We start from the raw sequence: 16,950 nt of genomic DNA on the forward strand, positions 1-16,950 counted from the left end.
GGAAACCAAGGCAAAGGGAGGTAAACTGAGCTCTGCCAGGTCCCGCAGTATATCAGATACTTTAAAATGAGAAGTGATAATGGCTGTTGACTTAACAATTGTTCGAAGCTGTGCTACCCCCGTGAGAGCTTCAGGCTCCTTAGGACATTGTAAAAGGACGGTAAGCAAAGGCCTGGAATCATTCATTCATTCACCTCCCATGCTACCTTCTTTACTGGCTAGGCATGATCCAGCCAAGTTCATAATTTATACAAGATGCTTTAGAACAGTAGGCTCAGTTACCTGTTGATCCATGGGGTGGGACTGCAGCCTAAAATGGAGAAATAAAAACAGAACAAACAGCCAGTTACTATATTTCCATTTATATCATCTTAATTAAAAGTAGCTCAGAAAACAAGTATTTTGCCAAAAAAGCAGTACTACAGTTCTTTTAATGTTGCTGGGAGCAACATACTTACTAATCATGACTCCATGGAAAAATTTCTTTTTTTTTTGCTGTTAAATCTATTACTAGAATCTGACCCTTGGCCTACCTTATTATGGTTCCTGTTTACTAATAGATTCGGAATTATATTTTACTTCTTTCTGCTACCAAGAAAACAGTTAACATTTATGTTTCTCTACAATGTAAAACTTCAATGGCCAGTATCTTTAATAGCATTTTTTCTATCTGAAATTATGGAAATCTATTCTTTACCATATGTCACATGCTATTCCCCTCTCCCAAATATTCTTAAAATGTGAACTTAAGCAAATTAACCAGGAAATGGGAAATGAATGAGATTACCACGTGAGAACCCAATCAGGTTAAGCTGAGCTAACCCTGATTTTCCAAACTTGGAATAGACCTAAACGAAAGAAGTCGAGCCCATTCTCAGTTCTGGGGAAAATGCACCACAGATCTACAGTGGTTCTGTTCTCTTTGGGTGAGTGGCACCCATGGTATGACCAGGTTTTCAGATGTTCCTTGGACCACAATCCCAGGAAACCTATGTTTTAGGATTGCAGTTCTAGCCAGGATAGGTCCTGGAAGCAGCTATTCTATAGTGCAGAGACATAATAAAGGGCTGAAAATCAGAACACATGGTAAGCTGAGGCACTTTGAGTATGTCACCTGGCCTCTCTGTGCTCCTCGGCTTTCTCATCTGTAAAGTAGGGATAGAAGATTATGCTTTTGTAAGGAGAATTAAATTTGTAAGGAGATAATGATTGTGAAACACTTTTAATGCTGTAAAGCACAATACAGATTTAAGGTAATATCATCTTATATTCCCAGGGTCTAAATCAGATCCTGGTATTTAACAGACACTCCTGATTGTAAATGACTTGATTTGGATCTGGAACTAGGCTGACCCTGAAAGCACCTGGAAGCTCAGGTTAATTTCACAGCCTTTTTAGTGCCCTTCCATGTGCCAGTGCAAATGTGTAGTGTTAGATGGGCTGCTGCTCAAGGTCAGCCCTGGATCAGACTACCCTCTCAGAGTAAAAATGGAATCATTCTGGCCCTGGAGGCAAGGAAGGGGTGTTTAAGCTAAATAGCTGCATAATCAGCCTACATGTTGGATTGTGTGATTTCTCTTCTCCAGCAGCTACTTTTGCTCTAGTTGACACACTACGTCATTCTTAAAGCATCAAAGCCTGGGCAGGGACAGGTGCCAAATGGGTACTGAACACTTTTCTCAAAACCTCTCCACAGCATCTTTCCTCATTATTAACCTCCTTTATTTTTTAACTTAGCAGCGCTATGCAATATTTGCTACATTTCTACCTGCTAAAATAGCTGTCAAAAGTAAACTTCCTCACAACAGATCCTGTGCTTTTCACAGTGAGCAAATCCGATGAAGAGTTAAGAAAAAGGAATCAAGTTAAGCTGTATTTTCCCTTAAGAGAAAAGAGATATGGGAAATGAGACGATTTATTTGAAACGTAGCTGCTCTTCACTCAGCACAAATGTGGAAACTAGCCAGACTCTACATTTAAGAGCCTAAGAAATGCTATGATTTGTGCTTCATTCTTTGGGGATTCCAATCCAGTAAAGATTATTAATCATCTTTTAAGTGATAATTTGAGTTTGGGGATTAATCAGGGAAGAATCAAAGGTCAGATTTATTACCTTGTGAAATGGACCAATGAGTTTGGTTTAATGTGTTATCTACTTTGTTATTTATTCACTTCCCCTTCAAAATGTCTTTCTGGCATATTAATATTACCAAAGCCAGCACTTGGTCTGTGTAAAGGCCGGTCAACATCAAAAACTCCCTCTTTCCCACCACCCCAAAATAACTTCATATCTTAGTCAGTACTTAATTAGCAAACACCTGTGGCTTTCTTCCAAGGGCTTTTTTAGGTTAACATTTTCCTCTTGAATTTTGTGCTTCCCATCCTGCCAAAAGAAAACAGCCCATTTTATTAATTATTCAGAATGCTATAACGATGATGTTGCAGACATTTTCTGCATGGTCTTAGTTTGGGTATAAAGCTAAGTAGCTTTTTTTTTTTTTTTAAGGGAAGAGATCTAACTTTAAAGGACGTTTCCTCATTCTGCTCCAAGTGTTTTCTTAACAAACTATTCTAACAGATTTTAATTTTCAGAGTAGAGATTTTAATTCCCGAGATTAAAATTTAGAACGTATCCTATTTACTTGCAAAGCAGGCTCAAAATACCAGTTATTTCTTAGGAGAAATAATTTTCCCCCCGGTTGAGCTCTGAAAAACTGGTCAAAGTGAGCATGGCCAAAGACACATCCAGCAGACTGTGTAATCCTTTGGACATGCAATCAAGTAGATGCCTCAATGTCATGACAACTTCTACAGCCTGTACAACTCAAGGGAGTTTTCTACTCTGAAGGACCAATGTAAAGTTCCAAACTGCATTTGTACCAATGCTCTATGTCCTGCCTGAGCAGTCTTGAGGGATAAATTCTTTCTGTGGCGCAGAGCACTGCTGTCTGCCTTGAACTGCTGCTGCCCAGCTGCCTCCGGAAGTGGAATGTGTGTTCTCAGACCACTCGAGGGTCAAGGAAGGGAGGTCAATGCAATATTTACCCTCTAGTCTTAAGGATATTATCCTCTTGGAAACTTCCACTGCAGGGCAATTCAAGACTGAGAAACTTAAGGCCTCCTGGGAAAAATGGGATAAGATAGGCCAAGATTTAAAGTAAACTTCCAAAAGCCCTTATAAGGGCTTTTTATGTTCACAAAAACAATAAAGACACCTAGAGAGTGAGACTTTGCACACTTTAAATTATTAGTTGTTTTCGTGTGCTGTCCAGTCGATTCCGACTCATAGCGACCCCCTATGACAGAGTAGAACTGCCCCATAAGGTCTCCTACGCTGTAATCTTTATGGGAGCAGATCACCAGGTATTTTCGCCCATGGAGTCACTGGATGAGTTCAAACTACCGACCTTTTCGTTCACAGCTGAGCACTTAACTATTGTGCCACCAGGGCTCCAAATTATTAGTAATGGATACTATATACTAACATTCCATTTATCATTCTTTCCTACTCTCCAGAAAATTAGCAGCTCGCTGTTCTGGAATTTTAATGAGCTTATAAATTTGTCCTTCTTTGCTATATATAACATGCACATGAAGGAGGCAATTTTCCCCCCATGTTTGGTCTTTGACAGAAAAAGAATTTCTGGATTTTCTGATTCTACTACTTGAAGAGGTTGACTCTTGTTTCCTGAGTTCCAGAGACAATCTTACACAATCTTAGCTCCCTCATTATTATAGTTACTGGAGGTCTCTTTCCCAAGATTGTTCTGTAGAAATCTCTATTCCTGTACTTTCAACCAACTACATTACTTTTCCCTTCCTCAAGCCTAGTTCCTTCTTTTTCTAGTTATTGTTATACCTGAGTATATTCAAACTGAAATTTTCATGATTTTGAAAAAGGTGTATACAGAAGCAAATCTACATTTAAGAAAATTCTGTTAAGGAGGAACTGAGGGTTGGGAGGGATTACTATATCATATTATTAAAATATTTTAGTCAGCAAGGTCTGAAAAATTTTCGTTAAGATACCAAAATAATCTTACTTAAATCAAAAGGGATAAAAGGGCCACAAAAATCATGGTTATTAAAATTCCCATTTCCAAACAGAATCAAATTACAGAGATTCCTAGAGGTAGTCTCAAAATCAAGCTTTCCTGTGTTCTTGCCATCTCTAGCCAGCCATTACATACTCAAGACCACAGCAAGTAAGTACATAATCCATGAAAGAAAACTGTGGGGCCTATCAAGGCCCTTTCTAAAAATTAAAATTAAGTAAATGAAAAAAGGAATAAGTATTACCGTTTTGGGTTCGGTCTTCTGTGAACCCTTTGCTGGGACGTTCCTGTTGTTCTGTAACCTTCTCTCTCTCTCCTGTTTCAGTTCTAACTCAAGCTGGTTCCTGGGGTAGGTGGGAGAGGAACTGGATGAAAATTTGGATTTCCGTATTCATACTCTCTAAAGAATGCCAGTCCTTTTCTTAAAGTTCAGTAAGTAAATTTTAATACTTGACTGACAAAAAGTTAGCAGATATACAAGGAAAACCAAAATTTAAAGTATTAAAGTAACAATATAATAAAACCAATAGCTTAACACTGAAAGACATAAAATATGCTTAAACTTTCTTGAATGATTAAGAATGCACTTTAGGATCTCATAGTGCCCAAGAGTCACCACTCGGAATATCAGTATTTTAATATTAACTCTTAAGAGTTGTGGTCAAATGAATGACAAATACGAGGATTTACTATAACTGAAAGGCAGTATTTACAAATTCTCAGCAAGATAGAATATTGAAGTACCGACACTACAGCCCCATTTCATATAAATTAGCTGGTCTCTCTTTACAGTTATGTATTCAATTCCCAGTTACAACTTCATCCACTAATGTCCTTCATAGCTGTGTGCTTTGTATTCAATACAGAGTTCTATTTGTTTGAAGTCAGCTGCTTCAGCATGGAAGTGAGTCTCATTTAAGAGGTAATATAGAAGAGTGGTTAAGGGCTTGGAGCCAGAGAGGCAGGCTTTCAAATAACAGTGTTCCCACTCATTAGCTTAACTGTGTGAATACAGAGAAATTTAACCCCTCTAAGCTTTCGTTTCATCGGAAAGTGGGTAAATAATATCACCTACTAATAGAGTTGATATGAAGACACTAGCAGAGAATATATGTGAAGTGCTTAGTAAAGTATCTGGCACACAGCGTAAGTTCAATAAACTATTAATTGATTGGATATTGGGAATGTTGTTATATGTGAAGCTTTCTGAACCCTAATTCCAGAAAAAGGACATTACGGAGAGTGATCGGAGATGGCTGGAAGTCATGAGACTCTCCTTTTCTTTGTCTAGCCTTTAGCATTACCCATGACCACCACCCTGTCAGCTCAAGCTGCCCTCTCTTCACCGCTGCCTGGTGAGCTCCTCCACTTGCAGCTGCAGACTGTTGATCTTGTCTCCAAAGTCCTGCTTGAAGAGCCGGTTGTCCAACTCGGCAGACTGGCGGCCTCGCTCAGCCTGGCGCAATCTGGATGTGAGCCATATGAACTTGTGATAAAAAACAAAAGCCATGGTGGGGAGGAAGACCGAGTTCATAACAAAAATAAAACAACCCAAGGAAGAAGATAGGGAGAGACAGACAGAAAATGTTTGTAGGACAAAGGGGAAGAAATTATGGGAGGGGAAAAAAAAAGATGGTGAGGAAACAAATTCTAAAGAAAAGCAAGATGAAGGTGAACCAGGCAGAAGAAAAGCTGATTTTCCACTTTTTTTTATTATTCTATTACTACAGTTTACAGCCATTAAATGATAAACAATAAAACATCACGTTTTAGAAAATCCATATCCGAAGCCAACCTCAAGTACACAGTAATTTAAGGTAAATCCACTTTTTTGTTTGTTTTCACTTCCTAACAGGTTTAGTACTTTCCATTTCTGTTTTACACACATAACTGGAATTTGCAAATGGGCAACTACCTTCTTATATGTGGAACTAGAACATTTCTCTGGTCCTTTCCCCAAACTACATATTATATTAAATCATAGGACATTATACATCAACCCTCACCCAGGCTCTGGGTTATTATATAAGGAAAAGCCTTTGTCAGAGTTTGGCCGTGTGGTGTGTGACTATGTGGACAAACAGTGTGGCTCTGGGCCTGCATAAGATTACTGACCATATTCTCCGGAAGATTCTGATGAATGCTTTCTTCTGCATATCCTATAACTTTGCACCTATAAAGAAGCATGTTCTAGAAGGTGAAACATCTCGGGCTCTCTATTGTAGAATTTGGAAGCATGCTATGTGTAGTCTTTAAAAAAGTTTTATTTTGGTGTTTGAGCACTCCTAAATGCTCACAGAAAGGCAACTCATTACCATTAAAGGTTGATGAAAGAATACAGTAAGAGGTATATTTGTATAGGTGTAAAATTATAAGAACTAAAATAAATTCAAGAGCATAAGATCTTCCATAAAGTTCGTCTAAACATATGTTCTTGACTTGACTTTGGTGCAAGTCTGTGCAAGACCAAAAAAAAGCACGCATAAAATCTACCTTACTCTTTTATTCTGGTTTTGCCAAGAAGGTGATAAGGGATTTCAAGAGCTGGAAGCAAAGGGGTTATCTCTGTCCCCACTTAAGCAGCTGAAATGCTGCAACTCACACCAGAAATAGAGAAAAAGCAAATATTTTGCCAAGATTTTTGAAGGAATAAAGGCTTATGTGAAGCCTGTTCCCCAAAATCAAAAGTCATTAAAAATAATCAAAGTATTTATAGGATAATTTACAACCTAAAGCCTAGAAAAGGTCAGATCTGTGGTCACTTAGAAAAAGAAGCCCTGCTAATATTGCTAATATATCCGCTGGGAATCTTTATTTTTAGACTAAATAATAACAAAGAATATGAGTTTATCATTTATCTACTTTCTACTTTGAAATGTTTTTCTAATAATTAGATTATTAGTTTCCCAGAAACTTTAGCAAAATCCTCATCTGAACAAAAAGTAACAGAAACTCTTAAATAAATGCTTCTAGGTAAGGAATGACAGGCAGGAAACCATCACTCATGTCTACACCCTGTCCTCTTTAATCTAAAAGGAAAAGCAGAATAGGAAAAATGGGGAGCTTTTTTTTTTTTTTAAAGGAGAGGAATGTTTTTATTAAAATTGTTCTCTCTGAGCTATCTAAATAGGAAGTGGAATTGCAGGAAAAATGGCAGAGGTAGAAGATGAAAAATATTAGGTGGGTATACCCAAGCTTCCACATTATTATGTTATTCTAAGTTACCTAATCGCTAGCTTTATCTCTATGTACTTTAAAGAAACGTAAAGATGCTGTTCTTTTTTCCCCCAAATCACTAAGGCAGAAAAGTTGCAAGCAATCTTGGTTACTGAGAATAAAACTGTAGTGAAATACTAAGCAGTTATCCTTGGCTTGGAGATTAAACCTATGTAACAAAAATGAAAAGGGGTCATGGCCTAAGACACAGAGAACTACTTTAGAAGGGTCGAAGTCCACATGGTATTCACCTCTAGTTCATTATATTGCAATAGCCAAACAGGTTCGCTGATATAGACATGAACAGTGCACCTATAATCTGATATTGTGAAGGACTGGGTTGCAAAGGCTTCAGTAAATATGTACACAGCTTCAATTCCCTAGGCTTTTTCTTCTTTTTAATGATTTATTTACTGGTCAACTCAGAAGTAATTTCACCAAGTTTATTTGACATTTAGTCAGGGAACTTATACCAAATTTTTTAATTTTGGGGAGAAAATAAAATAGAAACAAACAAACCAACCCCAACCTATATATCCAACTGTTTTTTTAAAGTCCAGCAAATTCCAAGTCAACTTTTGGTGACATTTTATATAGAACCAGAGCTTAAACATAATAACTTTCAGATTTCTTCCTTTTACAATTAAGTTGTGATATCAGACTTCCGAGGTGACCAGATGCAAAATGTCTAATGATGCTTTGGGACCAGTTTATTTGCTGCGCTATTTAAGGTTTTTGCCTGTTTCACCAAATCCTTTTCACTAAATTAATAAAATGAAAATGAAAATGGAGTGAAAAGGGGATGAGAAAATGGATAAAAAGGAAAGACAAAAATAGCAAGAGACCAAGTCAGCGATTTAATACTCAAAGAAATAAGTAATTAGTTTTGTCTGCTTTAAATGCCAAGTCAAAAAATCACTGAAAAATAACTTAATACAACACATCAAAAGCACAATTTATGAACACTAAAATTGATTTGCTAAACTGTAAACATAACTTCTATGAACAAGTACATATTTCCTTAGATAACTTTCTTTTCTAGGTAGAGTGATATCGTTTTATTCATCAGCCAAACCAGAGGTTTTAAGCTTATTTATTAATCTGCAATAAACTTTTGAGTTAACATTAATACACAGTTCTGTGTTAAGAATCATCTAAATGAAATAAATTATTCATTCGTTCATTCATTCATTGGTATATCCACTAAATGCCTTGTGTGTTCATGGCACTGTGACAGATCCCATGAGGGAACTTAAACATTAGTTAACTAACTTCCAGGAGCTATACTCTCATCAGAAAGATGACACATATGTAAAGGACTGTAACATGAGGCAGAAAGTGAGAAGTGCCATAATTGGTATGGATATAAGGCTCCAGGAGCTCCAACAAGGAAAGAGTATTTTTCGTTGGGAAGAGGAGTCAGTGGAAGCTTTGAGGAGGTGGCATTTGAGCCTGAATGTAAAAATGTACTTGAAGAGTTAGGGAGTGGGAAAAGGAAGGGGATTTCTAATTGGTGGAACTATTAGGAAAGGAATAAATGGGAGAAATGTCCAGGGACCAGTGGTAGTTTAGTTTTGCGCAAATGCAAAAAGGGTGATTGGTGGGTGTTAAAGGTGGCCGTGTAGGCTGGAAACACTGAACAACGCTGGATGCCATACTTCATTCAATCTTGAAGTCTCAGTCATTTCTCTTGGCGCCTCAGTTACCAGGAAGAAAATGGTGGTTTTAGAAAAACAGAGAAACAAGAAAAACAACAGAGTGGCATAGGGAGAGGATTTGCTTTGGGCACAATGAACTGTAGACTGGTCTCTAGATGGAGTCTGAGCAGGGCAAAGACAGATCTAAGAGTTGGGGGTGGTAGGTGACAGTGCAAGCTACAGAACTGTTCAGGAGACAGAAGACAGACAAGGGAGATGGGGGAAAGGAAAGAAAAGGTTAAGGCTAAAGAAGGGAGGAAAAGATCCAGAATAGATCTTAAGAGGCCACCTATATTTCAATATCCCTACACTACCAAAGCCTTCAGAAACTTTAGTGATGGACAATACAATTACAGAATTATAAACACATATTAAAGGTCCTTTCAAAATTCATCCTGGTCGTAAGTATCCTTCCTCTAACACAAGATACTGAAATACAGCTAAGGGAAAGAGTTAAAGTTCTGCTGTACAAAACAGTCATGAAAGGCTGACGTTTCTTAAAAATGTTTTCAGTGACAGCTTAGAAAACCCAAATAAAATTTAACTGAATTTCTTTTTACCAGCATGTCTGAAAGCTGAAAGAATTTTATATATTTTCTATTTACCAAATGTATATTATCTTCTTTTCACTTCCAGCCCTGAAAGCCCAAAGTATTTCATTAAAGAAACAGCACTTTTACCTTTGTTCCAGTTGTTTAATGGTCGCAGCCATCTGATTAGTTTTCTCTTCCAAGCGACTATTTAGTTCACTTTTCTGTTTTACTCCTAAGTCTGAACTCTGTTACAGAAAAGACTTATGAGTGATTTATATAAAATCCTGAAACGAATCACAGCTGCCTTCTGAGCTTAACAGTATGCAAGAACTAGAAATGCTCATACATTTGTGTAACACTTAATTCCCAAATGGAGAAAAACCAAAATGCAATTTTTTACTATTATTTGTATGTAGCCTTATCACAAAAATCAACATCACAAGGCTCATCAATTTATCCTATTCCAGTATAAAAGTCAATGGAATATATGACTCAGCTGGCATGTTAGGTGGGAAAGCAGAAATTCTCTAGGATAAAAAAAGACCCTCTTCCCCCATTACAATCTGAACAGTGACTATAGCTTTCCAGAACAGTAATACAGGACCCTATGATGGTCTGATTTCTAAAGTGGTTTATTGGCAGCTAGCCTCAAAGTCAGATGCAACTCATTCCTCTTGCATTTAGTGTGATTCTTAGGAAAAATGGGGAGGGAGGCTCCCCCGCGAGGATTTTAGAGAGCCAGTGAGTCTGTTCCTCATTATTTCCCCTACCTGCAGCTTAAAGGCAAGTTCATGCTTGAGAGCCCTGAGATCATCCAGCTGCTGCCGTAGAGACACCAGGGCATCCTGCTTCTCACAGACATCCTTCTCCAGCATCTTCATGGCCAATTCCATCTCCTGTCTCATGCCAATCTGTATCTCCAGCTCTTTTTCAACATCCTGCCCCCAAAGGCAAGTAAACTGCTTAGTGTCTTCCCTTGACTAAGTATAAACCATAAAATTTCATAGGAAAAGGTAGATCAAAACTCTTATCTGAATATTCTGGCAAAATGGCTACAGGCTACCATTAGTTTTCAGAGACATTAACAAACATAATTAAGATAATGACAACAACATTTGCACATCTGAAAAACAAATCTAACAAACGTGCTAGGCCAAAGACAGTGCTATTTAATATGTCTAAAATACGCACATACTTGAGGCATCTCATTAGATCTCATTAACACAACTGATGTCATGTCCTATTATAGAAATAGCTACAAAGTGCTGAAGTAGCCAGCCCAAAGTGAAGTAGTTGCAGTTCTCTTAAATTTGATGTTTTAACATATTCAAGAGCCCAAGGAACCCTGAAGATCCTTTGGGTTACCAGGCTAACATCTCAATTTACTGGGAATGGTCAATATGGCTAACTGAAATTTTAGATTCACTTAATGTGAAGCCTTGTTTCAGCCATTAGTACTGTAAATATTTCTGAATAAGGAAGTTTTCTTCGCTTTTCTGCTTCATGAGAAGATGTTCTTTGTTGACAAGTATCTGCTGTGCCCCAGCAACATTATTTGGATGATCAACTGTGACTGGACAAAGATACAAAGACCTGAGGTTCTTTTCCACCTACGCGGTGCCCAGGGCACACCTAGGATGGACCTTGCCTACTTGCTTGGTTTCTTTCCTTCTTAACATTTATTCTGACAAAATGATGTAGAAAATTTTAAGATTTTTATTATGTGCTGCTTAACTGTGACTCTCCTCTGTACGTGGTTAGTGCAACAGAAAATGAATCATACTGCTTTTGAAAATGTTGACATATATTATTTCTAGAACTCTCCTTATGGAAAGTATCTGAGATCTAATTCACAAATATATAGAAGGCAAATTTTCAGGGATATTAACATAATGTATTTTCAAAAACCTGAAATTCTGTTCCATGTACTGTTAATTTGTAATAACTTTTTAGTACAAATTAAGTCACCCCTTATTTTCAGGCTTCTCCTTATTCTTACACATTGTAGGGTATCTTTTTGTCATACTATCTGAATTGCAGGAAGAGTTAATATAGTAATACTGTGCTCCATAGGGTCTTCAATGGCTGTGACCTTTCGGAAGCAGATCACCTTTCTTCTGAGTTGCCTTGGCTGTATTCGAACTGCCAACCTTTAGGTTAGTAGCTGAGCACTGAAATATTTGCACCGTCCAAAGACTCCATACTAATACTGGGGGATTATTAATATACTGATACTAATATTTGGATAAAATCGATTATAGGAGTATTACTCCTCACTATAAATTCATATATAATTTATAAAGTTCCTTAAAACTAATACCAGATGATACATTTTTCCATTTATGTCTAGGAAAAAGAATAAATTCAGAATAAACAGCAAAAAATAACAGAGTACAATTCTACATCAATGACTCTTAGTAAGAGGAAAAGGAGTCACTCCCTCCAAGGAAACATATCAGAATTTTTGCAAGGGTGAGGATTGAGGTAGGAGTGGGGATTGCATAGTTTAAAAAAAAGTAGATTCCATATACCTAATGTTCTTGTAATGCAAACTATAAAAGCAAAAAAAAAAAAGAAGGGCAAAATCTTACTGGTTGTTTAGAATACTCACAAAATGGATAGAGAAAAACAGTATGGGGAATATGAGTCAAAAAAGAGTGAGAAACAGTTTTATAGGGGCCATAAAAATTTTTTACAGCAGTACTGATATTCCTGGTCTTGGTTTGTAAGATAAAACCTCTAAGCAGGCCGATAACTTTTAATGTGCTCCTGAACTATCGGAACTTGAGCAAAGATTACCAGTCGTAATTGTGTCTCCTCCTTTAAATGCTTTCTTGCTTCACTCAGTGCTTGCCCTTCTGAAGTTCTGTCTTGCTTAGGACCCTTGAAAAGATAAACAAAATAGCACATATGTAAGGATTTGCATTGGGCAAATCTGCTGCAAAAGATCTCTTTAAAGTGTTAAAAAGTAAAGACGTCACTTTTAAGGACTAAGGTGTGCCTGACCCAAGTCATGGTATTTTCAGTCGCCTCATGTGCACATGAAAGCTGGACAATGGATAAGGAAGACCGAAGAAGAATTGATGCCTTTGAATTATGGTGTTGGTGAAGAATACTGAATATACCATAGACTGCCAGAAGAATGAACAAATCTGTCTCAGAAGTACAGCCAGAATGCTGCTTAGAAGCGATGACGGTGAGACTTCGTCTCACGTACTTTGGACATGTTATCAGGAGGGACCAGTCCCTGGAGAGGAAGATCATGCTTGGTAAAGCAGATGGTCAGCAAAAAAGAGGAAGACCCTCAACAAGATGGATTGACACAGGGGCTGCAACAATGGGCTCAAGCGTAACAATAATTGTGAGGATGGTGCAGGACTGGGCACTGTTTCGTCTGTTCTACATAAGGTTGCTATGACTTGGAACCAACTCAACAGCACCTAACAACAACAACAACAAGGATTTAAAAAGTCTATACAGAGTTAGCTGACACTTGTAAGCTATTTAGTAAGAAAACATGATCATACCTAAGCAGTGTGATAATAAAAGAAGAAAAAGAAATTAAAGAAGCCTAGTAAATTTAAAGAAATTCTTCAGCTGAATTAGGGATTTCTTGCCATTTTGTTTACAATCCTAAGACAAGTTACCAAACCAGGAGGTGTTGTTGTTAGGTGCCGTCGGAGGAGGCAGAAGTTTTAAAAATCAGCCTCTAAAAACAAAATAGCATTCACTGTAAAATATGAATTGGGCCAAAGGTTCAAGTGGTAGTAATACATTCCTCCTTCAGAGATCTCACACCTCATCTAATAGAGGAGGATCACAGCTGAAAATAAGAAGGTAATCGGAAACTTCTTCTGAGCAGTCACAGTTGTTTTCACAAAGTCCATGCATTAAAGTCAAATACTTTACTCACAGAAAACTGCTTTAGTCCCCGCTCAGAGCCTAGTTACTCTTACTTTAGAAACAATTTTAGTAATTGTGGATATTTGGATTCCTAGGCCACAGTAGATTAGAAGCATGAATATAAAACGGAGTGAGAATATCTTTCTAGATAACAACACTAGCATTAGCAAGAAGTAAGAGATGTCAGTGAAATCATAAAAGGCAGAAAAAGAAATATAAGAACACCCACAGCAATCTGGGAATATCTAAACGTAGATGCTAGAAGCTCTATTAATTTCAGTAGCCCAGTTAAGTAGCACCATTGTTATTTAGTACAGGGTTGCCAATGCTGATAACTATGATCTTCAGTCATCAAAAAGTGCTAAATGTGCTAAACTTAATTAGACTTCTAATTAAGAAGGTCTGGAATTGTGTAATACATATAAGATTTTAAAAATTCTGGTTAGATGTTTATAAAAACTTTGATGCTTTAAGGGGCTGACCAAACCAAACCAAACCAGTTGCCATCCAGTTGATTTCGACTCTTAGTGACCCTACGGGTCAGAGTAGAACTGCCCCACAGGGTTTCCAAAGAGCAGCTGATGGATTTGAGCTGCTGACCTTTTGGTTAACAGCCAAGCTCTGACCACTGAACCACCGGGGCTCCTTAAGGTGCTGAGTTATCTAAAAAATTCATTTATATGGTAACTTCAAGTGATATCAGACAAATAAGATGTCACTTTTTACAAAACAAAACCTTACACGGCCTAAAAATGATGGCATATTTAATATAACAAATATAACCTTTAAATACAGTGGAAATCATTAGTACATAAAAACAAGAGACTGATTAGATTGTTTCGTAAAGTCTCTAAATAGATACAAGGAGCAGTGAAGCCAAGGAGCATTTTTGTAGAGGGGCATCACCTTCCCAAAACCTTCATCATTCACTCAAATACGTGAGGTTTAAGTAAAAACACTGTGCTTGATGTAGTCAAATGTTTGCTGCTTCAAAACAGTTCTCTAAACCTGCCCCCATTACCAACACATTGATATACTCTCTATGAATATTTTATAAATACAGTAACAGTAACCTTCCGATTGGATTCCAGTATGTAGGAGCTCTCCTCTTTAACTCGTTCCATTTCTTCTTGCAAGGTAATAATCCTGTTGTTTGCAACTGCAAGCTGTTAAAAGAAAAAAAGACCTTTTATCTTTTTTTTATTAACAGTATAAAATAATTCATGATCTGATAAGACAATTTCAGGCTTGCATAGTCTCAGAGGGAAAGAAACCTATTGATAACCTCATAAAAATGTTCTTATAGAGAACTTAGGGAAAATATTTTAAAAGTTGGTTAGATAAAGAGGTCTCCTCATGCCATGGGACCCATTTTATGAGCCATCCATAAGACCTTTTATAGATGAGTTTAAAAGATATATAGAGAGAGGCTTTTCATGTCGGCATTTAAAAAAGACAAGGTAACATCATTAACAGTATATTGCTAAGGGGTAACATTAATTCCCCCATTCTGCTGGGGGAAAAGTAAGGTGGAAACACTTCTCTGCACCTACTAAACTCAGTCGTCTCCCAGAGAATGTGAAGTACCTGAATGAGGCTGAGAGATGGAACCCAGCAGGCTGCTCTCAGCCAGGCTAGTGCTCCCTTTTTATTACCTCCTCACTAGCAGTGAGTGCAGGTTCTGCTAGGTTCCTGCCCTAATGTGGTAAGTACAGATGGGTTAGGGCTCAGGCATGCTTGCTTTTTTTTTTTTTTGAATGGTAACATACTGGTTTATTCCCATTACAGTCAGAAAGAAAACATGGTTGCGTACAATTCACATTACTATTAAACATATTGTTCTGAAAGTCCTGGCTAATACCTAAGCTATAAAACAGAGACAGTTGGAAAGGAGACACAGTTGTCGTTGTTTGCCAATAACATAACAGTCTACTGAAAACTATTAAAAATTTTAAAATTGGTAAGAGGCCAGTAAAAGTGCTAGCAAGTAGCTGGATAAAAGATAAATATCCGAACTATAAACCAAACTCTACAGAAGGCAGAGACAAGAGGTAAGCATGTTACTATTTTATCCAGCAGTGCAGGTGAAGATACCAAAATATGCAACTGCCCACCAGGCCTATTGTAAACTGTAATTGGAGAAGGAGACTATAAACAAGGAATCAAGATATAATGCCAATACTTAAAAGGAAAACTTTTCTTCAATATCTTTTAAGAATATCAGAGTTGAAAGACGGAATTAAAATTGATACATGACATTATGCATTTGTCAAAACCCGAAGAACTGTACAACACAAAAAGTGAACCCTAGTGCATGCTATGTACTTTAGTTAATAATAATATATTGATACTGGTTCATCAATTTTAACAAATGTGCCACATGAATGGAAGAGATTAATAACAGGACAAACTGTATGCAGTAGGGAGAAGGTACATATGGCAGCTCTGTACTTCCTGTATCATTTTTCAGTAAGCCTAAAACTGCTCTAAAAAATAAAATGTATTTTTTAAAAAACATAAATACCCCAAAATAACTAAGTAGTTACAAAGTACCAGGCCCTGAATTAGATACCATAAGGGATACAAAAATGGGTAAAATGGCCCTAACCTTTAAAAAAACAAACAAACAAACCAAAAAAACCCATTGCCATCAAGTCAATTCCAACCCATAGTGACGCCAAAGGACAGAGCAGAACCACCCCATATGGCCTCCAAGGAGCACCCCCCGGGCAGACCCGAACTGCCGACCTCCCGGCCGGCAGCTGTAGCTGCCAACCACCACACCACCAGGGCTTCCAGCCCTAACCTTAAGAAGCTTAAAATTGAAAGAAAAGACAGATTTTAAAAGTAGAAGAACACTAAGTAGATGTTTGTTAAATGACGCGAGAAGGTCACTGCTGGTAAAGTATAAATTAGTACAAGCTTTCCAGAAAGCAAGCTGACATTTTGTGCCAAGAGTTTAATTTTATACTTCTTGATTTGGTAATTCTCCCCCTAGGAATTTATCTAATGGACAAATATCTATATGCGAAGATACCTATTGCAGTATTGTGTATAACAGTGAGCATTGGAAACAATCTAATATTCATCAAAATGAGATTGGTGGGAAATAATTTACAGAACATCTATAAAATTAGAGACTGCTATGGAGTGACTAAAAATTACATCTTGGAAGAATATTTAATAAAATGGAAAATGTTCACAAGAGTATTATATGATAAAAGCAGATTACAAAACACTTTGTAAATATATATTTATCTTTTTCCCCCCTAAAACATGGGAAGAGAGAACAGGAGAGAAATAAATTAGTCAGTCTGGATATATAAAAATCTTATCAGTAGTTTGTCTGGATAGCAAGTTGTTGGTTTTTTTTTTTTTCTTTTAGCTTATCTGTTTTTTTTTTTTTTTTTTACAGTGTTGGTATAACAGGCAAGTGTTATGTGTGTTCAGGTATACTTGGTATACTTGGTCAAGTCATCAAGGTCAATAGTAATTAGTATGTGGTTGTAAGTGGCAGAATTATGGTTTGACCAGCTCTGCTTGACT

The 16,950-nt window shown here is 37.2% G+C and overlaps 1 protein-coding gene across 4 annotated transcripts in view; it reads right to left on the minus strand.

The window, feature by feature from the left end:
- The window catches only part of RUFY3 (RUN and FYVE domain containing 3), a 107,625-nt gene that overhangs the window by 5,054 nt on the left and 85,621 nt on the right, over positions 1-16,950 (minus strand). For 3 of the 4 annotated variants that reach the window (XM_004383326.2, XM_004383328.2, XM_023737789.1), the window contains 8 exons: positions 14,478-14,570; positions 12,301-12,384; positions 10,272-10,439; positions 9,649-9,746; positions 5,402-5,521; positions 4,300-4,399; positions 2,319-2,383; positions 283-310 (listed from right to left, as the gene is read on the minus strand). In XM_004383326.2, the coding sequence (XP_004383383.2) occupies positions 283-310; positions 2,319-2,383; positions 4,300-4,399; positions 5,402-5,521; positions 9,649-9,746; positions 10,272-10,439; positions 12,301-12,384; positions 14,478-14,570 (756 nt within the window). Of the gene's footprint in view, positions 1-282; positions 311-2,318; positions 2,384-4,299; positions 4,400-5,401; positions 5,522-7,111; positions 8,033-9,648; positions 9,747-10,271; positions 10,440-12,300; positions 12,385-14,477; positions 14,571-16,950 lie in introns of those variants that run through there. The other variant, XM_004383329.3, reaches the window with a different exon arrangement.

This window comes from Trichechus manatus, unplaced genomic scaffold, assembly GCF_000243295.1.
Source record: "Trichechus manatus latirostris isolate Lorelei unplaced genomic scaffold, TriManLat1.0 scaffold00108, whole genome shotgun sequence".
In the NCBI taxonomy this organism is placed as follows: Eukaryota; Metazoa; Chordata; class Mammalia; order Sirenia; family Trichechidae; genus Trichechus; species Trichechus manatus.